The 23,745-nt window shown below is 35.8% G+C and overlaps 2 protein-coding genes across 7 annotated transcripts in view; one reads left to right on the forward strand and one right to left on the reverse strand.

Annotated features, from left to right (window-relative positions):
- Ndufaf2 (NADH:ubiquinone oxidoreductase complex assembly factor 2) overlaps positions 1–18,211 on the forward strand; it is a 184,491-nt gene extending 166,280 nt beyond the window's left edge. Inside the window, exons 4-5 of one of the 2 annotated variants that reach the window (XR_009227975.1) lie at positions 13,872–14,180; positions 14,534–18,211. Coding sequence is in view for 1 of the 2 variants with exons in the window: in XM_046456371.2 (XP_046312327.1) it covers positions 13,872–14,123 (252 nt within the window). In the remaining variant the exon portion in view is untranslated. Of the gene's footprint in view, positions 1–13,871; positions 14,194–14,533 lie in introns of those variants that run through there. The other variant, XM_046456371.2, reaches the window with a different exon arrangement.
- On the reverse strand, positions 17,817–22,013 carry Smim15 (small integral membrane protein 15). 5 transcript variants are annotated; one of them, XM_046456376.2, is made up of 3 exons: positions 21,896–22,013; positions 20,610–20,649; positions 17,817–19,518 (listed from the first exon to the last, which is right to left on the reverse strand). In XM_046456376.2, the coding sequence occupies exon 3, from the start codon at positions 19,482–19,484 to the stop codon at positions 19,260–19,262; it is 225 nt and encodes a 74-aa protein (XP_046312332.1). In that variant the 5' UTR covers positions 19,485–19,518; positions 20,610–20,649; positions 21,896–22,013; the 3' UTR covers positions 17,817–19,259. The 5 variants fall into 5 exon arrangements, with proteins under 5 accessions (XP_046312332.1, XP_046312330.1, XP_058439121.1 ...); XM_046456374.2 differs by having other exon boundaries at positions 20,525–20,649; positions 21,896–22,011; XM_058583138.1 differs by having other exon boundaries at positions 20,525–20,649; positions 21,889–21,989.
- Between the last annotated feature and the right edge of the window lie 1,732 nt (positions 22,014–23,745).

The raw sequence follows: 23,745 nt of genomic DNA on the forward strand, positions 1-23,745 counted from the left end.
TAACTGGGTTAAATGGTGGCTCCTTTCCAAGTTATTCTGAGTTTTTTCCATACTGCTTTCCATAGTGGTTGTACCAATTTGCAATCCTACCAGCAATGTATGAGTGCGCCTTTTCCCCCATATCCTCACCAACAACTTATTACTGCTTGTATTCTTGATAATTGCCATTCTAACTAGAGGGAGATGATTTTCATTTCTCTAATTGCTAGAGATGATGAATATATTTTTTCATATGTTTGTTGGTCAATTATATTTCTTCTTCTGTGAAGTGTCTGCTCGGTTCCTTGGCCCATTTATTGATTGGGTTATTTGTTTTTTTGATGTTAAGTTTTTTGAGTTCTTTATATATCCTAGAGATTAGTGCTTTGTCTGAGGTGCATGTGGTAAAGATTTTTTTTCCCCATTCTATAGGCTTTCTCATCGTATTATAGGTTGTTTCCTTTTTTGAGAAGAAGGTTTTTACTTTGAATCCAACCCATTTATTGATTCTTAATTTTACTTCTTGCACTTTAGGAGTCTTGTTCAGGAAGTCAGGTCCTAAGTCAACATGATGAAAATTTGGGCCTACTTTTTCTTCTATTAGATGCAGGGTCTCTGTTCTAGTGTCTAAGTCTCTGATCCACTTTGAGTTGATTTTTGTGCAGGGTAAGAGATAGAGGTTTAATATCATTTTGCTACCTATGGATTTTCAGTTTTCCCAGCACCATTTATTGAATAGCCATCTTTTTTCCAGTGTATGTTTTTGGCACCTTTATCTAGTATGAGATAACTTACTTAAGTGGGTTTGTCTCTGTGTCTTCTATTTTGTACCATTGGTCCACATGTCTATTTTGGCACCAAAACCATGCTGTTTTTATTACTATAGCTCTGTAGTATAGTTTAAGGCCTGGTATTGTGATGCCTCCTGCTTCACTCTTCTTGTTATGGATGCTTTGGCTATTCTGGGTCTCTTATTTTTCCAAATGAATTTCATGATTGCTTTTCTAGTTATATGAAGAATGTCATTGGGATTTTAATAGGAATTGCACTAAATCTGTATAACAATTTTGGTAGTGTGGCCATTTTGACTATTTAATTCTACCTATCCAAGAGCACAGGAGATCTTTTTCCATCTTCTACGATCTTCTTCAATTTCTTTCTTTAGTGTTCCATAGTTCTCATAGTAGAAGTCTTTCACCTTTTTTGTTAGATTGATTCCCAAGTATTTTAATTTTTTGAGGCTATTGTGAATGTGGTGGTTTTCCTAATTTCTCTTGCAGTGGATTCATTGTTTATGTATAGAAATGCATTTGATTTATGGGTATATTGTTTTTATATCCTGCTACTTTGCTGAATTCATTTATTAGTTCTAAAAGTTTTCTGGTGGAATATTTTGTATCTGTGTCTTACCACGTGAGGAAAGGGAGGAAGGGCCCATGATTCTAAATATAGAATCATGTCATCAGCAAATAGTGATAGTTTGAGTTCTTCTTTTCCTATTCGTATCTCTTTAATTTCTTGCATCTGATTGCTCTAGCTAGAGTTTCAAGGACTATGTTAAATAGAAGTGGTGAAAGAGGGCATCCCTGTCTTGTTCCAGTTTTTAGAGGGAATACTTTTAAGTTGTTAATCTGTCCTTAGGTTCATCTAGCCATGTGAAGAACTAAAGGAAAAGCCTTCTAGGCAGAAAGCAAAAAGGGCCAAATGAAGTGCAGTAGTGTGATTAAAGAACAGAGAAGAAGCCGGTGGGGCTGGAGTGTATTCAGCAAAGGGAAATTGAAATGGAATGAGATTGGAGGGGTAGGCAGGTCACCTGGAGCTTTGTCAAAATTGGGTTCTTTAGAAGCAGACATGAGACAGAGTTGGGGTACAAGATATTTATCAGGCATCCTGGTTAAAGGAAAGCGGAAGGAAGTAGAAACAGAGGGACTGTAATGCAGCCCCAGCAAAGCTCAATGGGAAACTCTGGAGCAAGTATTATCCATCATAGTTCTCTTAACCTCTGGTTAAAAGAGAGGCCTTTATGCCCCTGTTTGTCTCACTTGTCACTGGATGTGGGCTGTCTTGAGAAACCACTAGCAAGTTCGCCCTCTCTGCAGCTAGCGCACATGCTAAAGTGGTTGACAGCTGAGGCTGTCTTGTCATAAAACAACAACTCCTCTTCCTCCTTCCCTGCCCATGTGCATTGAATAACATCACAGAGAATACTTTGAGAGAATGATCATTAACTTTTAGGGCTGCCAGTTAGCTGGAAGGCCCTCATCTGTGGTTGTGAAGGGGGATGTTACCTTGGACCTTGTCTGTGTCTTAGCATGTGACGAAAGGGAGGAAGGGCCCAACTAAAACAGGGCAAAGCTGCTAGGGGTCAGGGAACACTGGAGCCAAGCAGCATTTATACTGGGTCCTGTGGTGTGCTATCTTGCTGAGAACTGTACAAGGCAATAATGAATGGTAGAGAATGCAATGGAAGCACTATTTCAAGTGTAGGCTAATTGTGCAACCTTAAGCTAGCCCTTTGAGCCTCAGTGGTCTTTGAACATATTTAAAATGAAAATGTCTATTAGACATCCAAATCTAATGAGTTCAATAGTTGGATTTACAGCTCTGGAGCTTAGGAATTAGTTAGGCCTGAAAGTATAAATTTGAAATTCGTTAACATATGGAGACATGAAACTTGTGAAATAGAAAGTTACTCAGGGAGAGAGCAAACAAAAGAACAGGGCCAGGGGGCTGGGGTTGTGGCTCAGTGGCAGAGCACTTGCCTACCACGTGTGAGGCACTGGATTCAATCCTCACCACCACATAAAAATAAGAGAAAGGCATGTGTCCATCTACAACTAAAAAAAGAAAAAAGAACAGGGCCAAAAATTAAGTCCTCAAGAACTTCTTGAGTCCTGAAGTGTTCAGAAATTTGGCTACAAAGAAAGAACTAATGGTTTGATACAAGATACTTAGATATCTTATAGACATATTAAATTTATTATATTTAAAATGGCACTACTCCTCCTCTTCTATATTCCCTACTGTGGGTAATGGCATTATCCATCATCACTCCTTAGAAATAGGCTCATCCTGATCTTCACCTCTATAATACTTGGTGACCAAGACCTTTCTCCTTTTGAGTGTCTTAACATTCCATATTTTCCTCTCCATCTCACTTGCCCTGGTTCCTGCCCTAATGAATTGCTCACTTATATTTCTGCAGTAATATTCTATCTGATCTCTCTAGTCTAGTCTTGCCTCCTTCTGATCCACTTTCTACAGCTACTAGAGTCATCTTTTTAAAAATAAAGTATAAACATGTAAATCTCCTGTCCATGATTGTCAGATTGAGCAAATAGAAACACAGTATACCCCATTAAATTTAATTTCAGATAAATAATAACTAATTGTATGTCCCATGCAATATTTATGACAAATACCAAACATTTATCTGAAATTCAAATATAGCTGAACATCCTGTATTTTATCTGGAAATCCTGCTCTTGCTTCAAAGTCCCAGATGTTTTTCCATTGCTTTCAGGATAAAATCTAAAAATTCTCAGATTGCATTAGAAAAGTCAGCATGTTCTGATCTATGCATACTGTAGGAAACATTTAGTGTCCTGAATTTGTTGTGCTGCTTTACTACTCCATCCCTCTGAACACATGCTTACTTATTCCTAGAATGTTCTCTTTTCTCAATTTTATGATTACTTCCCCAAAATTTAAGATTCAAGTGTAACCTTCTGCAAGAAGTCATTTCTAACCCCCTAGTCCCTACTCTGTGTATAATCATCAGTTTACTGGCTTTTCTTCTGCATTTTCATAACATTTTTTACTTAATATTATCACAGACTTTATCATATAATTTAGTTACTTTTTTACCTTTCTTCCCTAGACTGTAAATTCCCAGCACAGGATAAATGCTGTCTCTCTATCTTTGGCACATAGTGTGCTCAGTTACCATATGAATGAACCAATGAATGAGTGAATGGGAAAATAGGAAAGGACCCCTAAGCATTACCAACATAATGGCCATTGGTGCTAACCCAGCTTTTCTCTATCTTGACTTCTGGCATTAGTGCAAGCTATCTCCTTTTCTTATCCTCCTCTTTGTCCCCCAACAAAGCTTCATAAGAATAAGGAGCCTTGGGCTGGGGTTGTGGCTCAGCGGTAGAGCGCTTGCCTAGCACGCTCAAGGCCCTGAGTTCGATCCTAGTACCACATAAAAATAAGTAAATAAAATAAAGGTATTGTGTCCAACTACAACTAAAAAATAAATATTAAAAAAAATATAAGGAGCCTTGAAATGTAGGAGTTCAGTATGTATTTATTGAATGAATGAAAAACGTATGAATGATTGAACATCTCTTTCAGCCCTGTTGTCTCTGCATCGGGTCCTCAAGAGTGCAATTTTTGGCCAGTTTTTATTCTCTAGGGCAGGCTCTGTAATTCTGAGCTTCAGCTTCTCTAACTCTTGTCTCACCTCTTCTTTCCCAACTTCTATTCTTCCTTCTCTCAATTTAGAGGAGAACTCGTTTCTCCCTACAGTAGATGGCTCAATAAATGTTAGCAATCATACACTGATGAAACCTCTTCTTTTCTCCGAGGCTCTTGCCTCCCTTCCTTTTCTTCACCTCTCAAAGAGGCCAAGCCCAGAAAGCAATAAGAACATGACATTACCTTTTGTCCCAGGGATTTTGGTCTTTCCACTTCTTACACAAGGGAGCGAGGTTTTCTTTGATTCCCACTCGAGTAGTTCAATTAAGTAGGACTAAAGTGACTAATTATTTTTTATTAATGTTTAACTGCTGTTTTTTTTTCAATTATGTAATTGTGTCTTTTGCTCAGAGGTCTTTTTTTTTCCCCATATATGTGAAAGTTCATTTATTTTATTAAAGGAAATAGCACCCGCAAAACTATTAATGACTTGAGCTCTGTGATTAGTTCATTTTAGTGACATTTTGAGATTTAATAATTATTCTGGCTCAAGTTCAAAGAAATAAAACTCAGTGCCAGAAATTCCTAGCCAGCAAAAAATATAAACAAACCTTACAATTGTCCCCTCAAATAACAAGAACCATTGGGATTCACTTCTTGCAATTAGAAATTTTTTTTTTTTAAATGAGGAGGAAAGTTCAAGCAAGCATGTCAAAACAACAAACTCAGTGTACATTTTCATTATTGTAATTGATCAAAGGATGTTTGCAATAGATTTGAATGTGAATAAATTAAATGTGACACTGATTTGGCAGAGGCATACTAGTGATTGGCAAGAACATGTAGCAGGAATAACGTCTGCTAAAGTATAACTCGCTTGGCTGTTGTTTCATTCTAATAGATTTCTTAGCAACCCAGTGCTAGCATACTAACCTAAGTGCTATCATTTATTTACCCTTTTGGTTCCTACTCCCATCTGGGCAAGATTAAATCCATTTTTTTATTACTGTCTAGCAAGGCTTGCCTTGGGTCTGAACCCAGAAAACCTTTTAAAGATCTCTATGCCTCCCCAATTTTTTCTCTTCTTTCTTTCCTAGACTAGAAAATGGTGTTCTAATGACTTATTTCATTCTGGCAGTTCAAATTGAGGAACTAGAAAATATAGTTTAGTTAAACAATTTGGCAATATTTTCAACCTTAGACATCACTATAGCATTTGCTAGGTCTGAATTTCTTCTTAGTATGTTACAAATATACTGTTAAAAAAACATCTGGAGATTGGGAGGGGTGTGTACCTCAGTGCTAGAGTGTGGGACTAGTTTGTATGAGGCTCTGGATTCTATTTCCAGCACACAGAAAAAAATCAGCTTAGAACATTTAAAACATTAAATTCCCATTATAATTATTTTGAAGGTTGGAGACTGGTATATTCCAGTATTTAAGGTTGTAACACCTTTTCTAGGTACCTATAGTGTAGGGTTCAAGACATACTTCATGTTGAATTTTATTTATAATCTATTTATTAAACTCTTGTATTTTTCAAAATTTGTTTTGACTTAAAGACAATGTATTCATACTTTTAAATGTTGAATATTCATTAAAATAAAAATTATTCATTAGCATGTGTAGTTTAAATTATGGAAAGAAATTAATGTAGCTATCAAAGTCAAATTTATCCTGTATGTAACATATATCTGGTAAGAGGTAAAAACATATGGATTAGGGAAATAATCTGTCTATTTATTAGGGAAATAAACTGTCTAACAATGAAGCACTGTTTAATTTATTTTAACCTGTATTTAGATTTTGTTTTGGCATGTGTGTGAAATTAAATTTGAACAGAATTTTATATATATATATATATATATATATATATATATATATATACACACACACACACACATATACATACATACACATACTTGGAATTCTCAAGTACTTGAAGTTAAATGGAGACCATTTGTAAATACTAAACTCCAGAGGAGCATGGAGCCAGAACATCAAAGAAGAACCAGGGTATGATGTGTATATATGTATTCAACCTGCATAAGTCTGAATTTTTTTATAGTTAGATTCATAACACTTTCAAAGAAACTTGATAATTCCCTAACAAAACACTGACTCTATTTCATTTCCATGGAGTCTATTGATATAAAAATTAAATGACTTAGGGTTTAGCTCATGGTAGAGTGCACACTAAGCATATGCAACACCCTGGATTCAATCCCCAGCATCATAAAAATAAATAAATAAATAAATAAATAAACAAACAAACAAACAAACATACATACACAAAAATAACTTGGGATTTTATTATCGTGAAATGTTATATTTAACACGAATATCACAGCGTCAGCATTATGTGTGTATATATAAAGCATTAAACACCTCATGATAGAATAATTCTGAAATTTTTTGTTGTTGTTCTAATTTGTTATACATGACAGTAGAATACATTTTGACACATCATACATGAATGGAGTATATCTTCTCGTTCTTCTGTTTGTCTGAAATGCTTTTGTATGTCTACTTATACCTGCATCTATATACTCAATTCCATTTCATAGTATAGACTCAGAATTGTTACCTTTGGCCCTAGAGACACAACACAGTGTATATATTTGACAGAAAACTCTTGAGATACCCTTTTGGGGAGGTAGGGGGTACTGGGATTGAACTCAGGGCACTCAACCACTGAGCCACATTCCCAGCCCTATTTTGTATTTTTTTATTTAGAGACAGGGTCTCACTGAATTGCTTAGTGCCTCACTTTTGCTGAGGCTGGTTTGAACTTGCAATCCTCCTGCCTCAACTTCCTGAACCACTGGTATTACAGGCATGTATTGCAGCTTGAGATAGCCTTTTTAACTCACCTGAATATTTCTCAGCTCTTCTTTTCCCCTAGAACTTGCCAAGTAATCTAAACTTCAATCCTCATGATAACTTCATCACAGAGCAGTTTTCTGCTCTCTCCCTTCTCTCAGATTTTTGCAGTTCCAAGACCCAGTTTTGCATTGCCTCAATTTCCTTTCTCTCTCTCAATGCATTACTGAAGAGCTCTCTATTTCTATTCTGCCATTTGTTTCGCCTCCTTTTTATAGTATAAATACCCATTTCTGTTATCTAATAACTCAGAGTCATAACTGATTATTAGAACTGAATTCCTCACCATTTGGGAAAACTCAGATGTACTAGGATTTCACATGAGGGACTATGTGAAACAAATGGAATGATCATATCATGCCTAGTGTCGGTGAGTAAACTAAATATGACAGCATATTAATAAATTGCATATTTAGGCTTTGTTTTTTTTTTTAATTCAAAAGCTTTTTGCATTACCATACAAAGGAATTTGCAACACTGAGTACAATAGTAGTACAGCTACTATAAGTGTTCTTAGCACAATGATGGTTTTGGAAAGGATTTGAACTTCAGCTTTGGTGGAGGGTGGGAGGAATTAAGTTCACATTACTGAATAGTCACAATAGCCATTAATATGTCTTTTACAAAAACAGTGATAAGTTTGTTGAAGGCATTCATAGCTTCTCCTTGTTTAAATTTCCTTTTTAATCTAATCCTTCAGAATGACCGTTAAAATTTTGACCTAGAAAAAATGTATATATAATACTGATGAATCTGGGGTTCTTTTTAAGGAATATTTTGACATACAAGATTTTAACACAGCTTTTGCTTTCTCCATTCTCAGCATGGTTTCTTTCTCTTCTTCCCTGAGACTGGTGGAGAATAATATCCTTCAGTACTTCCAAGGACTCTTTGTGACCCTCCTAGAATGGGATTGACCTCATTCATGACTTTCTAATTGTCAACTTCATAAGGCTTCACTTCAGGCAAACAAGAAACATTGTTGACATACTGTTCCAAATCCTAAATCAGGGGAGCCAGGACGATGGTATAAGACGTGGAATGCTTGGTGAGCAGAAGCTCCTTATTGATTGGGAATAGAGGGGCAATGAGACAGGCTAAGTGAGGGATTTGAGGGCTGCATGTACAAACAATAGTCCTCTTGCCTCTCAGGCTATACTTATTTTTATTGTAATGGGGATTGAACCTAAGGATGCTCAACTACAGAGCCACATCCCCAGTCTTTTTTAGTTTGTTTGTTTGTTTTTTGTTGTTGTTGTTGTTTATATAGGGTCTTGCTAAGTTGTTAAATTGGCTTTGAACTTGTGATCCTCCTGCCTCAGCCTCCCAAGCTGCTGGGATTACAAGTGTGTGCCACCAGACCCACTCAGGATATACTTCTAAACTGGGTTTGTAAAGCTTGAGAACTCTTCTTAGTATAGTCATGTTGAGCTACAAGATTCATAGTGGTTTTACTGGGCAGTGTGATGATCATATCCTCAGGGATTTAAACTGGATGGACAAGTTATAGAGCAGCCATCATCTAGCGAAGCGTTCCGAATCTGTATTTTCCTTTGCAATGAAGTTCTTCCTTCTTATTATTTCCAGCAGTTTATTTTATTGTGTAGCTTTAGGTTTCCATCTTTTACCATGTGCCTTTAACTGGAGTTCCTGTGATGTTTCTTGTAGTAGATTGGCTTGTAGATGTTTCTTTTGCTTGAGACAAATTCACTTTTTTGTCTGAAAATGTTTTTATTTCTTCATTTTTAAAGGATATTTTCACTGGATTCCGAATTTTAAATTGGCAGTTTATCTTAAAGCACTTTAAAGTCATTCCACTATCTTACTGGTAGCTTTGTTTCTGATGAGAACTCAGTGCTATTTGTCTCTTCTATAAATGTGTATGTCCCCTCTCCCCCATGGTTAGCTTAAGATTTTTCTCTTTATCATTAGTTTTTATCAATTTGATTTTGATGTACTTGGATTTTATGATTATTCTGCTTGGGGTTTGTAGAGCTTCTTGAATATAGAGATTTATATTTTTATCTGTTTGGGTTTTTTAGTCATTCTTTCCTCTTCAGTGACTCCATTTGCATGTTAGGCCACTTGACACTGCCCCACAGCTCCCTGAGGCTCTGTTCAGTTTTTAAGCTTAAAAAAAAAAAAAAAAAAAACTACTTGCTTCAGCTTATATATCTTCCATTGCCTTATTTTCAGATTGTTCTTCTGCAGTGTCTAATCTGTTAATCACTCCATTAAATATTTCATTTTATATATTTTATTTTTCACTTCTAGAAGCCCAGTTCTTTTTAAGTTTCCATTTATTTCCTCTTAATGGACATTTTTCCTTTAAATCTTTGAACATTTTTATAGTACCTTTGATAAAATCTGTTAATTCAGTCATTTCTGTTATTTGAGTCTGTTTCCATTAACTGATTTTCAATCATACTTTTCTCCTTTTTGCTTCTTGGTTGCATGATGAACACTGAAATATTATTTTGTTTAATGTCTGGTTTTGTTGTCTTCCTTTAGAAAATATTGATTTTGTTCAGGAGAACCATTAATTGGCATGTGTGTTAGCCCAAACTTTTGGAAGATTATTTTTAAGTTTTGTTAGGATAGATCTAGATTAGTACAGTCCAGTAGTTTCTGTTTCTGCAATGATGGAAATATTTTGTATCTGTACTTTGCAATATGATAGCCAAGATGGCTGTTAAATACTTGAAATGTGGCTAATGCAATCAAACTGAATTTTTTTACTTTAATTTTTTTTTAGTGAATGAATTAAACAGTCACTACTTTGAAATCCACCTATACCTATTTGTACTATCACTACCCAGCCACCAGTTTTTGCCCAATCTCTACAGCAGCTCATTGAGGAATACAGTATTGTTATCTCCATTTTACACATAAAGAAACTGAGCAGAGAGAGGTTAAGTAACAATCCTTGGGTCACAGAGCTAGTAAAATGGAAAACCTGGGATTTGTATGCAGGTAGTCTGACTTCAGACCCCATTTTCTTAACCACCATTGAAAAGCTTTCAGAGGAATCTAACAATGGAAAGAGTAACTAATGAGTATTTTAAGTGTAAACACCTATACATACATAATCACATTTTTTAAAGATTCATAATTTTAAACCAATAGTAATGTTTGGCTTATATTAGAATATGGAAGAATTTGTAATCTGTATAGACCTGTCAACCTTTAAAGGAACTCTATAGAGATTACTTAAAGGGAACAGAAAGAAAAAAGATACTTCATTTGGCATCATAGTTTTATAAAAGCATAATTACCTTGTCATATATTGTCAACAATCTTAGGAAACATAATACTGTTATCAATTAATTTTATCCCCATTTTCAAAGAAAGAAATTAGTATTGAGAAAGTTAAATGACTTTCTTGGTGTCACACAGCTAGTGAAAGGTAAATTTGGGTTGGAACCCTGAGTCAAAGAATAATCTACATGGATAATCATCACAATGTTATTTTTTAAATGAAGTGAAATATTGGGAAAAATAGGGTAGTTGTTAAATAAATCATGGCACAATATAAAGTGATAAAATGTCAACAGCCATCTTTTGTTTAGTTTAAGAAAAAATATTGACAGGAAGAAAAGCAATAGGTAAAATGATAAATGTCTTTTTAAAATACAAACTATAAAGAAAGCTCCCCTGGCTTCTGATTTGTCCCTACACAAAACACTAGAACATAAAGAAACTGATAAATACATGGAGACAAGGTGATATTGTTCCAAGGAATTCTAAGGGGGAAAAAAAAATCTTTGCTTTAGGATAGTTTCCATGCTAAAATAGACTTTCTTAATATAATTCATACTTTCATTGGTTAATACCAAATGGTTACAAAATTAGATTCCCTTTTATAAATGATTTATGTTCTGTTTAATTTCCCTAGAAGCTATTAGCAGGGTTCTGCCTGGTAGCAATTAGTTTACAAAATAATAATAATATCCCATTGTAGCAGCTTATGCCTATAATCCCAGCAGCTCAGGAGGCTGAGACAGGAGCATCACAAGTTCAAGGCCAGCCTCAGCAAGTTAGTGAGGCCCGATGCAACTTAGTGAGACCATCTCAAAATTAAAAATAAAAAGGGCTGGGGATGTGGCTTAAAGGTTAAGCATCCCTGGGTTAAATTCCTGATACCAAAAAATAATAAATAATTTTTCTAGGAAAAAGTATAGTCTCCATGTTTTTCAACTCTGCAATCTTTAATCCTTCTGCACATGTCAAAATGATCACCATAATCATTAGTGGCTTTTCAATTATCTAAATAGCTATTTTATAAGACAGAAATTGAGTAAGAAAAGTAATGTTTTTTTGTTTTATATTTTTTTAGTTGCAGATGAACAGCATGCATGAGGCACTGGGTTCAATTCTCAATACCACATATAAATAAATAAATAAAGGTCCATTGACAACTAGAAACAATATTTTTCAAAAAGAGTAATGTCAAATAAAGAAATATTATTTGAAAGCAAGAGAAATAAGAGACGCTTTTTTCTTTTTCTTATTTATTTATTTATTTATTTATTTATTTATTTATTTTTGAGGTGCTAGTGATTGAATCCAGGGCTTCATGTAAACTAGTCAAGTACTCTACCACAGAGCTACATCCCATCCGCCGTTATTCAGAGGGCACATCTGTGTACCAACTATGCAACTGCAGCAATGGTGGTGAAGTAAATAGAGTAGGCATGGGCACGCACAGTTTGGGGGGATGTAACTGATGTTATTTTGCCAAGATCAAGCAAGCTCCATGTGAGCCTGAGTAGCCTCTTGCTACTTGAGATCAGTTACCAGGGTAAGTTTAACCTGGCCCTGAACCTTCCATTCTGCTCCCCAGACTGAGCTTCATATGAAGACACAGGAACTTGAAAAACATGGCAATACCAAAAAAGTATTCTTGTCTAACTTGCATTATTTCCAATATCACAGGAAAGGATAACCTTTGTGTAAAATCACCTTACATAAGAGTTCTATATGGTGTAAGAAAAGCAAAGCCTGATTTCTCTACTCTCACCCTCACTTGTTAGCAGCTGCCCCTAAACTTCCTGTGGTTATTAAACTATGCATGGGGATTTGCTCTGTATTGTGAAAACTACAATAACATTTATAAATATTGTTCTTTTCCTCATATGTTTGAGGGAGAAATTTCATTAGATGGGCCATCCTTCATATATAAGTCTATAACACTATAGCTATTTTTTAAATTTTAATTTTGTTCACATGTCAGGGAGAATACTGGAGATTGAATCCAGGGACTCCCTACCACTAAGCTACAGCCCTTTTTACTTTTTGAGACACAGTCTCACTAAGTTGCCCAGGAGTTGAGATCACCTCCTGAGCCTCTCAAGTAGCTGGAATTATAGGCATACGCCACCGTCTCTTAACTTCAACCCATTATTTTAAATATTGGTGCTTATGGTTTTAAAGGACTATACTACTTGAAATTCACTTTAGAAACAGAAAGATTACATCATAGATGCCATGATGTTGCCCTTTAAAGTGTCATTTTTTTAAAGTGGTAAATTTTTAAAAAAAACTTGAGAACTTGTTTTTTTCAATGTTGTGATATTAGTTACATTAATGTTCTAATTTTTGTATTATAAATGACATTTATTTTATTCCTAAAGAAAAATCAGAAAACCCAGATAAGCAAAAACAACATTAAAATTTTTCATCCATGGGCTAGAGTTGTAGCTCAGTGGTAGAGCACTTGTCTAGCACATGTGAGGCACTAGGTTTGATCCACAGCACCAACTAATAATAAATAAAATAAAGGTATTGAAATTTTTTAAATTCACTTAAAAATAAGATAGAAGAAAAACATTTCATCTGTTTTTAAGATGCACATCTTTTTAAATTTTGGCATCACTGAAATCAAGGATGAATACAGAAGCTTAAATGCCTTTAGTGGTACATTTAAAGCTGCTTCTTAAATTCGATGGTCTTGTGTTTAGTAAAATAGCTAAGAGATTGTTACTTTGGGTATAAATCCTTCTAGATAGAATAGCAAATCTGAGAAACAGAAGTGCACTGCACAGATTGTACTGATCTGAGGAAGCATTTCCAATAGCAAAGTGCCTTTGGAACTAGTGTCCAGGGCATACTGAACTCAGATTCCATTCCTATCCTCTGCCATTATCACTCTAAAGAAGGGGAGATAGATGGCTTGGATTTGGAACCATAAGGTGGCCTTAGCTTTAACACTTTAGTTCCCATAGAAAAAGAATTTTAAGGCAGAAAATAGTTGATAAGCTTTCAAATTCTTTCATTAAGTGACTTATGCTCCTGTGTAATATTTCATGTTTAATAGCTTATTTCCATTTTGGGATAGAAAATATTTCTATTCTGTGGTCCTTCATGTCTATTTCTACCATAAAATCTTAACATAAAATGAGAATCATTTTAACACTGATAATCAAATTTTTAAAAAATTATCCTGTATATATCCAAAAATTTAATTGAAAAAGCAAGTATCATGTATGTATTTTTTATTTTTATTGACTTTTGTTTTCATAAAACCTTTCTTTGGTATTTAAGCTTTTAATTTAATATTTTTTCTATTTATATGTATATATGTGCAGGAAATATTAAAGAATGAGAAATATAGAGAAGAAATGAAAATTAAAAGTCAAGATTTTTATGAAAAAGAAAAACTCCTTAGTAAAGAGACCATCAAGGAACATTTGCCTCCACCTGTTCAAACTCACATTAAAGGGCATGCCTCTGCTCCATACTTTGGAAAGGAAGAACCCTCAGAGGCACCCACCAGCACTGGTAAAACCTTTCAGCCAGGATCTTGGATGCCACAAGATGGCAAGAGCCAAAATCAATGAATTGCACTGATGAAATCATTTAATTTACATGGATATAACAATTTTAACAAATAAAAGGTTGGTTACTTTATATTTTCTAGGTATACAATAACTCTGTATTCTAGCTTAAGAATTCATTTTTAGTACCCATAAGTAACATGAGATTAGGAAGCATTGAAGTGTAAACTCTTTAGCCTTAAATCTTACATTTGGTTTAGTCCTCATCTTGTTCATGAATTTGCTTAGAATTTCTTTTCCCTTCTTAGATTACTACTCTAAGGAGTGTTCAGGTAGTTGTGAATGCTCAATGCATATAGGATCCTTAGGTGGAAGGATATATCTTGGCAGAATAAGGGTAGTGAGCTCTCCCAAATGATAAAATATAAAAGGAAAAACTGATATTTTTATTTTTGTTGATGTACCCTATTAAGATTCCAAAGGACTACAGGCTGGGGTTATGGCTCAGCAGAAGAGCACTTGCCTGGCATGTGCAAGGCCCTGGATTCGATCCTCAGCACCACATAAAAATAAATAAAATAAAGGTATTGTGTCCAACTAAACTAACTAAACTAAAAAATATTTTTAAAAAAATTCCAAAGGACTAATCAAAAACATGAACTTGGATAAAATGTGTAAATGCAAAGAAATTTAGCTTATAAAAAGGAACCACCTTGCTGAGAAAATGGGACAAAAACTACCTTATGGTTAAACTGTGGCTGGAGTTTGGAGAGGAATTAGGACCAACAGGAGACAATCCATCATAGAAGTCTTAAAGGTGCCCCTTGCCACTTTCCTTTACATGTAATGACAAAGGAATGAGGCACAGTTAGGATGACTACATTGTTAGAGGATGTTTTTAGGGGATGTTCTATATTTAAAAATGAACTATAATCTTGTCCTGATTAAGTTTTGCCTTTCCAAGCAACTTTTTTAAAATACCTAGCTTTGGGCTGGGGTTTGTGGCTTAGTGGCAGAGTGCTTGCCTTAGCAGGTGTGAGGCACTGGGTTCAATTCTCAGCACCACATATAAATAAATAAATAAATAGGTTCATCAATAACTAAAAAATATTTTTAAAAAAATACCTACCTTTAAGGCCAAACACTTGCAAAGTATAATTGAAATATTAAATATTAGCTTGGCCACCATATTTCATTTTTAAAATAATGACATTTTGGCCATTTACAAGTTTTTTATAGTTTTTCAAAAGTAGTTTAAAAATTTTAGTCTCAAAATTAAAAATGTTCCTATTAGCATAATTAAATAACATTGTAGATACTCTAGATACTTTCTTAGAGCCAGTCCTTCCTGGCTTTCTATGCCTATGTTATATATGCTATACACATATTTTTAGTTTTTACAATATTGGGCTTAATTATTATACAAACTTTGTGGTGCAAAAAAAAAAAAAAGTCTCTGGGGTTTAAAATCTAGCCAATTAGCTATGCCTTATGTATTTTAAGTTAAAAACCAACAAAATGACAGACATGGTGGTACATGCCTGTAATCCCAGAAGGCTGAAATAAGAGGATCACAAGTTTGAGGCCAGCCTCAGCAACTTAGTGTAGCCCTGTCTCATAAAAAATAAAAAGGGCTGGGGATGGGGCTCAGTGGTACAGTGCTCTGGGTTCTATCCCTGGTACAAAAAGTAATAATAAAAAACAAAAAAGGGTATAAAAACCAACAAAAATGGAGGAAATAAGTCTTCTCCATTTTTCTAACAGATTTCTTGCTATTTCTTAATTAACCCTGAATCAAAACCACTATATTGGTTTTTTTAATGCTACCTCTTTTATTTAAAAGTGTAACCTGAATGTATTTATATTAGGTTTTTCCAAACTGTGTTATGTTCTTTGGGGAAAAAAGTGGTACAAAGGAGAATCCATGGCAGTCATATTAGGTTAAAGACTCCAAGAAATCATGCAGAAAAGAAACTTGTCCAAGTTCTGCTTATGTTTCCCAAACTTTAGGTATCTGACCATGGAATCTTTTCCTATGTTTGAGAAATGGAGAAATTGTCCTTAAATATATTCTACTAAATCAGTGATTTCCTCTAACCATATGCAAACATAAAAACAATAATTCCTAAACAAGATCAAGTTTCCTCTCATTTATAACATGTAATGACAAAGGAATGAGGCACAGTTAATTATTATTTCAGTCCTGGGTTCCTGCCCAAAGCTTCCTAAGCTCATTTTCAGTAGGTCCATTCTTAAAGTTTCAAAAATGCACTTACACATCTGATACAGCAGTAGTGGATATCAAGAGTCAAATTCTGACACACAATCTATTTATATATCTTTTATTTTTTTTAGATCTAGACAGAAACAATATCTTTGTTTTATTTTTTTATGTGGTGCCGAGGATCGAAACCAGTGCCTCTTGCATTCAAGGCAAGCACTCAACCACAGAGCTACAACCCCAGCCCTCTATTTATATATTTCTGATAAAATATTAGAGGCAATCTGGGGATAGTTTCCAAAATAGGGATGGATATGTGGCTCGGTGGCCAAGTGTCCCTGAGTTCAGTCCTCAATTTAGAAAAGCCATGTTTAATAGTCAACAAAACGAAACTAAAAAGTTGTATTTTGAATAAATGGGATTTTTAAAAAAATAATGTTTATTAAGGTGAGAGAAGACGGAATTTTTTTTTTAGAATCCCAAACTTCACAATATTCTCTGCTTTATGCCTCCTCCCCAAACATACATAAATATTATAAAACCTTGTTGAAGGACTGGGGTAGTGGCTTAGAGGTAGAGCGCTTACCTAGCATGTGTGAGCCACTGGGTTCAATCCTCAGCACCACATAAAGATAAAATAAAGATATTGTGTCCACCTACAACTAAAAAATATATATTTAAAGAAAAAAAAAAACTTGAACTCACCATAAAAAAGGCTCTATAAATGTTGAGAAAAGCTGAAGAAAAAACAAATAGCTTATGGCAAAAAAAATATAAAAAATTAATGTTACAACTTTAACAAATCACAGAAAAATACTTTTAAATTGTTACAACAGAACCAGTGAAACCACAGCTTTAGTAAGAGAAGTAAGAATTATAAGGACCACATTCTTTGCTTCAATGCTTTTATTACTCTAAAATATTCCATAAGCAAAATATGTATATAAATTCTTTCCATGAACAGCTTAACTACAGACACCCTAACATTTTGGATTTACCTTAACCTAGTTTTTCTTAAAATGGGCTCTGCAGACTCATGAAGACCAGGAGTTCTGTATAAGCAAGTTTTAATTTTAAAGATAATATATAAAGCATATCCTAGATCACCTGAACAACCAGCTTATAATTAAACATTGAATTATTTCAATGTCTGGCGTTATAACGTGTCTATTATACTAGCTTCAAGTAGGTACTGGTAACCTAAAAATAACATTAAGTGTTATTCAAACTGGTCCATACCATTCTCAAAAATCCTTAGGTTCTCAAATTTAAGAAACACTGTCCTAAGCTTTTATAAATACATTTAGGTACAAGGGAAATTCATAACCCTTTGAAAGTCTAACTTACATATCTTATTATTCTCTCCCAAAAAAAGACAAAAACCCAGGACCTCTTATAAAAGTATCAAATTTATTTCATTATCTGGTTTCATTTTAAAATGAGAGCTGTTGGACAATTACTTAATATTCATTCTCAGAGGTGCAGAAACATTAATAAGCTATTAAATACAATGAATAAAATTACTGGACCATGCATTTAGAAAAGCCATGTTTAATAGTCAAAGTTCCAGTTATACTACTTAAGGAGAGATCCTTTAGCTCTGTACTTTGAATTATATGATTCTCATTTTGAATACAATTTTATTCTATTTGTACAATTATTACTATACCCGACAAAATCTTCCCAAATTTTAAGCCTTTCTTACCATTGAAGAAGTTATGGCTTAGCTGTTAACTCTATTAAAAAAAATATGAAATTTCAATTTTTACCTCAAACTTTTTGGATCAAAAAGTACAGGACATCACTACCTATGAGTTAAAGAATGGAATAAAACCAAAAGTGCCATCTATATAACCAACAAATTACCTGATAAAACTTTTTCACTGTTTCACTGTTTTATATAACACAAAAATAAAATGGTTCCAAGATACTACAGTATTTGGCCTTTTTACTACAAGCTTTAAATCATAGTGTCATTCTTCTCAACAACACATCTCTTAAGAAAATGGCAATGTTCATAAGTACAAAGACTGTTATAACCAGAAGACAGTATTCTACATAATCAAGAAAATTCTTTATAAAATTAGGTTTTAAAAATGAGAATGTCTTGATAATCACCAGTTGTCTTAAAGGCTAAAATCAGAAAAAAAAAAAAAGAAGAAAACAGACTTGTATACTCATTAATACTATTTTACTTTGAGAAATCCAAAAATGAGTACATTCCAAGGAATAAGCAATAATGATAAAAGATGTGATTAATATACTGTATCTCCTTTAAGAACAAACTTTTCACCTCAGAAAGGATAATTGTCTTATATTCTTAACATATTTTGTTCAGAACAGGATCCCATTTTAAGCCACTATTTGAATAAAGTTCACAATCTAAACTCATTTCTCCATAATCATTTCAGTACAAAAGCTGCAAAATGGCAAATAACTTAATCACCTATGAAGAATTTGTATTGTTAAGTTGGGTATCCCTTATCTGAAATGTCTGGGACCAGAAGTGTTTGATTTTTTTCAGATTTTGAAATATTTGCATATACATAATGAGATGTGTTGAGGACAGAACCTTAGTCTAAACACAAAATTCATTTGTTTCGTATAGACTGAAAGTAATTTTATGTGGTATTTTTATATATTTTTAGCATACTTGTGTTTTTACTGCAATTTTCCACTTGTGGCATCATGTTGGTGCACAAAAAAATTTGGATTTTGGAGCATTCCAAGTTTGAGATTTTCTGATTAGGGATGCTCAACCTGTATGTATGTTTATTTATAACTGCCAGTAGATACCTACAAACTTCGGTACCCAAGCCTAAAACTACAGTATGGAGGTCAAAACATGATTCTTCTACATGATCAGATTTCATACTAAATAATACTATCATGAAATCCAAAGAAACCTTAGTGAGTCCTTCCAAAGCTGCATAATTTTCCAAATGATTTTTCTCTGGTTGCAGAGCCTATACATTCCTTCAGTCCTTTTTGAGTCGTTTAGCTTTTGCAATATTCTCTTGACGTTTTTGTTTCTTCTTTTGTTCCTTCTCCCTGGCTTCAATCATCTTGGCCAATTTCCAGGACAGTACAGCACTTGCTAGGAACAGTGGAGTAAGGGCCAAAATAACTGTTGTAAGGAACCCATATGGGTCTTTTGCAGCCCATTCCACAATATACTCAGCCCAAGCCTTTATGTCAAACATCTTTGTAGCAGTCTTAGGAAAACTGGGGGGTCAGCTGGGGATGGACAACAGGAAAAAGACTGTATGATTAATCAAAATTCTGAAAAAAGTTACAGAGTTAACTCACAATTCCATTATCACTCAATTTTTTTTAAAGTACAAATTAATACTATTTTTAATAAGGACTAATAACTCCAGTTAGAGGGGGAAAAAATTCAACTAGGCCAACCAGAATAGCAACTTTTGGGAGGGAAAAGGTGACTACATATTGAACCCAGAGTATTTTACCACTTAGCTACATCCCAGCCCGTTTTATTTGTGATCCTCCTGCTTCAGTGTCCCCAGTTGCTAGTATTACAGGCATGTGCCATTACCTGCAGCCAGAATAGTAACACTTAAAAGATGTAAATTTATAGGAAACAAAAGTAAAAATTATTTGAACTCTGTCTCAAGGACTACTAAGTTCTCATATGCTTCCTAAATTCAAGATAAACTAACAGCACACTTTTACAAGAGTCTGTTTCACATGCTCATTTCAGGAAACAGCTGAATCCTGTTTGTAATTTAATGTATCCTCAGTACTACCAGGTAATTAACAAAAGTACAAATCAAATTTTTATGTTTAAAAAAGGACAAGCCCCAAAGCATGAAACACATTCCCATGGAAAGGAAAGTGATAGATGGCTATTTCCTGAAATGGAATAGAAAAAGGCAAGGGAGCCAGGATGATACCTACATTCATATGCCAAAAGGTATAAGCTAAAAAGTGTGTGCTATTTTATGCCCTTTCAGCTTTGGAGACCCCTACTGAATGAAATAAAAGAAAAAAGTTATCATAAAAAGTGACATCCATTTTGTTCCTTTTTCTGTTGATAAGGGAAGTCATCTGGCAAATAAGGATTGGATGAGCTTGAATGACAAATTCTATTTTGGCCCACAGGCTTTTGTACCTTTCATGTTTGTGCTAATCTCTATTCAAACTGGAGAATTAAAATACCTGGGTAGGGTATGGGTGTAAATATACTTAAAAATGTCTGCTAAGATTCAAAAAAATCATCTACCTTATGCTTGAGTAGTGATCTCTAATTTTGTCCGGGGATTATCAGTGAGCCAAGCACAATTTCTGATGACCCTTGGTGGTTTTACCTTCTTTGGTTCCACAGTATACTTCTGAGAGCGTTAAATTCTATAAAATGGATAAGTAGAAGAGAAGAGAGAAAACATTTAAGTCAGAACTTTCAGGATAACTGTAATGTTTTCACATGGAAAATTTCTAAATTCTGTAACATGTAACTGTCAATTACAAACTTTTAAATACCTATTTTTTTCCTAATCTGAGTTTACACAATTATAATTCCCTGTAGGGAAATCCTAATTACTGGAAATCAAGTATTTTACAGAATTATTTATTTCAATAAAATTATTTATGATATTCACTGACTTGTAAGACAAGCTGGCTCACTTCACCATATCTATTTCTAGAACTTGAACTTTGTATACCAGAAAGGTTGATATCCATTCATTCATTTATTCATTAGATTAAGTACATCATTACAAAAATCAAACACCTAGCCTTACTCTTCAAAGGTATTTTTTTAACTGTTATTGCGATTCGTGTCCTTTTTTAGGAAAATCAGAAAAGATAAACAAAGCCAATTATTATCCCCAATACCATCAGGCAAAAACTGTCATTGGTTTCAAATCCATCTTTCCAGTTTCTTCTCATTTTCAACAAAAATCATGCCTCTATTTTCAACTTACGATACATGACATTAAATACACTAGCCCTCGACTTCAAAACGTCGCCACCCATAATTGGAACCGGGTTCTACTAAAATGGATCCTTCTTCAGCCCAGTAGTGCACTAATTAAGTTTTAGTGAATAAGCAAAAGAACTTTGCAACGTTAAGCCAGGGAGAAGGACCTGGTTTATGGCAAAGTTTTACTGTTTACATAAAGGCGTTGTCCACAGGCCGCACATCTCTAGTGCACCTCAATATCCTACCAGACGCCCAGGCCTCACACTGTAAGGAACAGATACTACTCTTCTTCCGCCCAATAGATCGATGGGGCTCATCTCCCGGCCAGCCCTGCCTGGCGCCTGAAGCTGCAGCTGGTGGTTCTGGACAGCCAGCCATACTCAGTCCTTTGTCTTGCCCTCCTTCCTTAGGACTCCCTTTGCTCATTCTTCCTTCCCGCAACGGGCCCGTGGGAGCCACGTTTATCCCTGCCCCTCGACCCAGCAAGCGCAGGCCCTCATCCCGCCTCAGGCCGGGCAGGGCTCGCAGAGTAGAGGGCCTCGGGGAACCCGGGTCGGCCCCGCCACACCTTGCGCTGCGGCCACCTCTGCCCGACACCCGGACACCATTGCAGAGGCCGCCATCAGCCGCTCTGCATCGCCCCAAAAGCACGGGCTCCCACTTACAACTCACTGCCAGACCGGAAGCAGGAAGGCGGAAGTCGAGTCCCTTGCGTACCGCCCACAGGCAGGCCCCAGCTCCGAGTCCGGCGTGAGGAAGTCGAGGGGCTAGTTTCCGGCTGCGCCATTGCTGTGGGTCCCGGGACCTTCACTCAGAGGACGTGGGGGGCGGGGGCGGGGGCAGGGCAGCGTGGAGATTTCCGGGGAGCGGCAGGTGAGGCCTTGCGGTGTGGGCGGTGGCACTGGGCTCCCCCGGGGGCCAGAAACCTGGGCCTCCTGCCCGGGAATGGAAGGTGGGCGAGAAGGCGTGGGGCTGCCTCGGGAGCGGGCCCCAAACTGATAGGTTCGCCTGCCTGTGCCCCCGACGTGAGTCGGGAAACAGCTCCCTCTCCTGCTGAAGCTGCACCGTTGTTGGAGGTCCTGGTGGTGATGTCTTTGGCCTCGGGGAAGGGTCAAGAAAGGAGGTAGTTCCCACACACCGCCCCAAAGTCAGGGCGAGTGCCCCTCGAAGATCCTTGAAAGACTGGATAGTTCTGCCTGGTTCACCACTCACCTGGTTCCCCTCTCACGATTGCACAATATTTAAGTCTTCCTGTTCGGGAGGGGAAATAGCAGCTGGGGTAGGATGAATCCACTGAACCTTGTTACTAAGGGGAAATGCTGCCATGCTGTGGGAAAGGGGTTTTTTGTTGTTGTTGTCTGTTTGTTTTTAATTTAAGAGCCTAACTCATTTAACAAAAGAATGATCAACATTTGCCCAAAGTAAACTTGATAAATAATTAAGTTGTCAGGGCATAGAGTACCCACAGAGGTACTTGTTCTTTCAGTACACAAATAAAGGGATGCAAAAGTCAACAAGCAGAAAGGGTGAGTTAATATTGTCTTCTAATCTACAGGAACTGAAAAATTAGCTCTGGTTTGGTTGGCGCTCAAATTTTGTGATTGCACTGAACTGCTTGCTCTGTTTGTCTACCTCTGGCAAATGTTGCAAGACCTCTTCACTGTTGTGTGCCAAATAAAGCAGGTTTTTATACTTGAAAGACGATAGAATGTTCTCTTTGAGGAGCAAGCTGCAACATGTATAACTAGTTTAGGTACAACAGTAACTATTATTTACTAAGTAACAGGCTTTTGGCAGATAATCTAACAATCTAAAATACTGTTCCTTGAACATATGTTAATGTTTGTATGTTGTATTACCAACAGTTGTTATTCATTCTTCTTGGAAAACCTGGATAGTGGTTTAGACCTAGCCTGTACCTCTAGTGGTCAGAAAAAGCAGATTCAGTAACTGGATTGTGTTGCAGGAAACTTTGTACGACTTATTGTTCTTAAAACTTGCCCAAGTACTGAATCCAGAATGGGGTCAGAGTTTATTATTTCACTATCTTTCACTTCAGAGGCCAATGTGTGGGTATTTTATTTTAATCTTGGACTTAGTTTTCTCAAGTACTGCCTCCCAGTATTTGCCTCTTTGATAAAAGGCGCAGGAATATTAAACAGAAAGAAAAGGACCTGTAAGGAGGAAGCTTCTGAAGCCTCTCTTTGACTGTAACCCAGATCAGGCCTTCACAGTCTAATTTTACTAATCTAGCTTCAGTTTACAGGGCAGATTGCTAGCCCAGAAGCATGAGGATTTCCACAGTGCAGCTCCATACTGCATTCTGCCTTACCTTAACAAATGGTGGTGATAAAATTTGTTCAGATACAGTGAACTGCTTTCTATAGTGAGTAGTCTTCGTCTGTGAGTCATGGCACTGATCTTTATACAATCTCTGATAAGTCACTCCGAACCTCTTCCATATGTGGAAAGGATCCTAGGTGAGCTAGAGTACCCTTTCAGCTTTAAGATCTGTAGACTGG

This window comes from Marmota monax, unplaced genomic scaffold, assembly GCF_021218885.2.
Source record: "Marmota monax isolate L192 unplaced genomic scaffold, Marmota_monax_Labrador192_F-V1.1 WCK01_AAM20220418_F8-fsc00037, whole genome shotgun sequence".
In the NCBI taxonomy this organism is placed as follows: Eukaryota; Metazoa; Chordata; class Mammalia; order Rodentia; family Sciuridae; genus Marmota; species Marmota monax.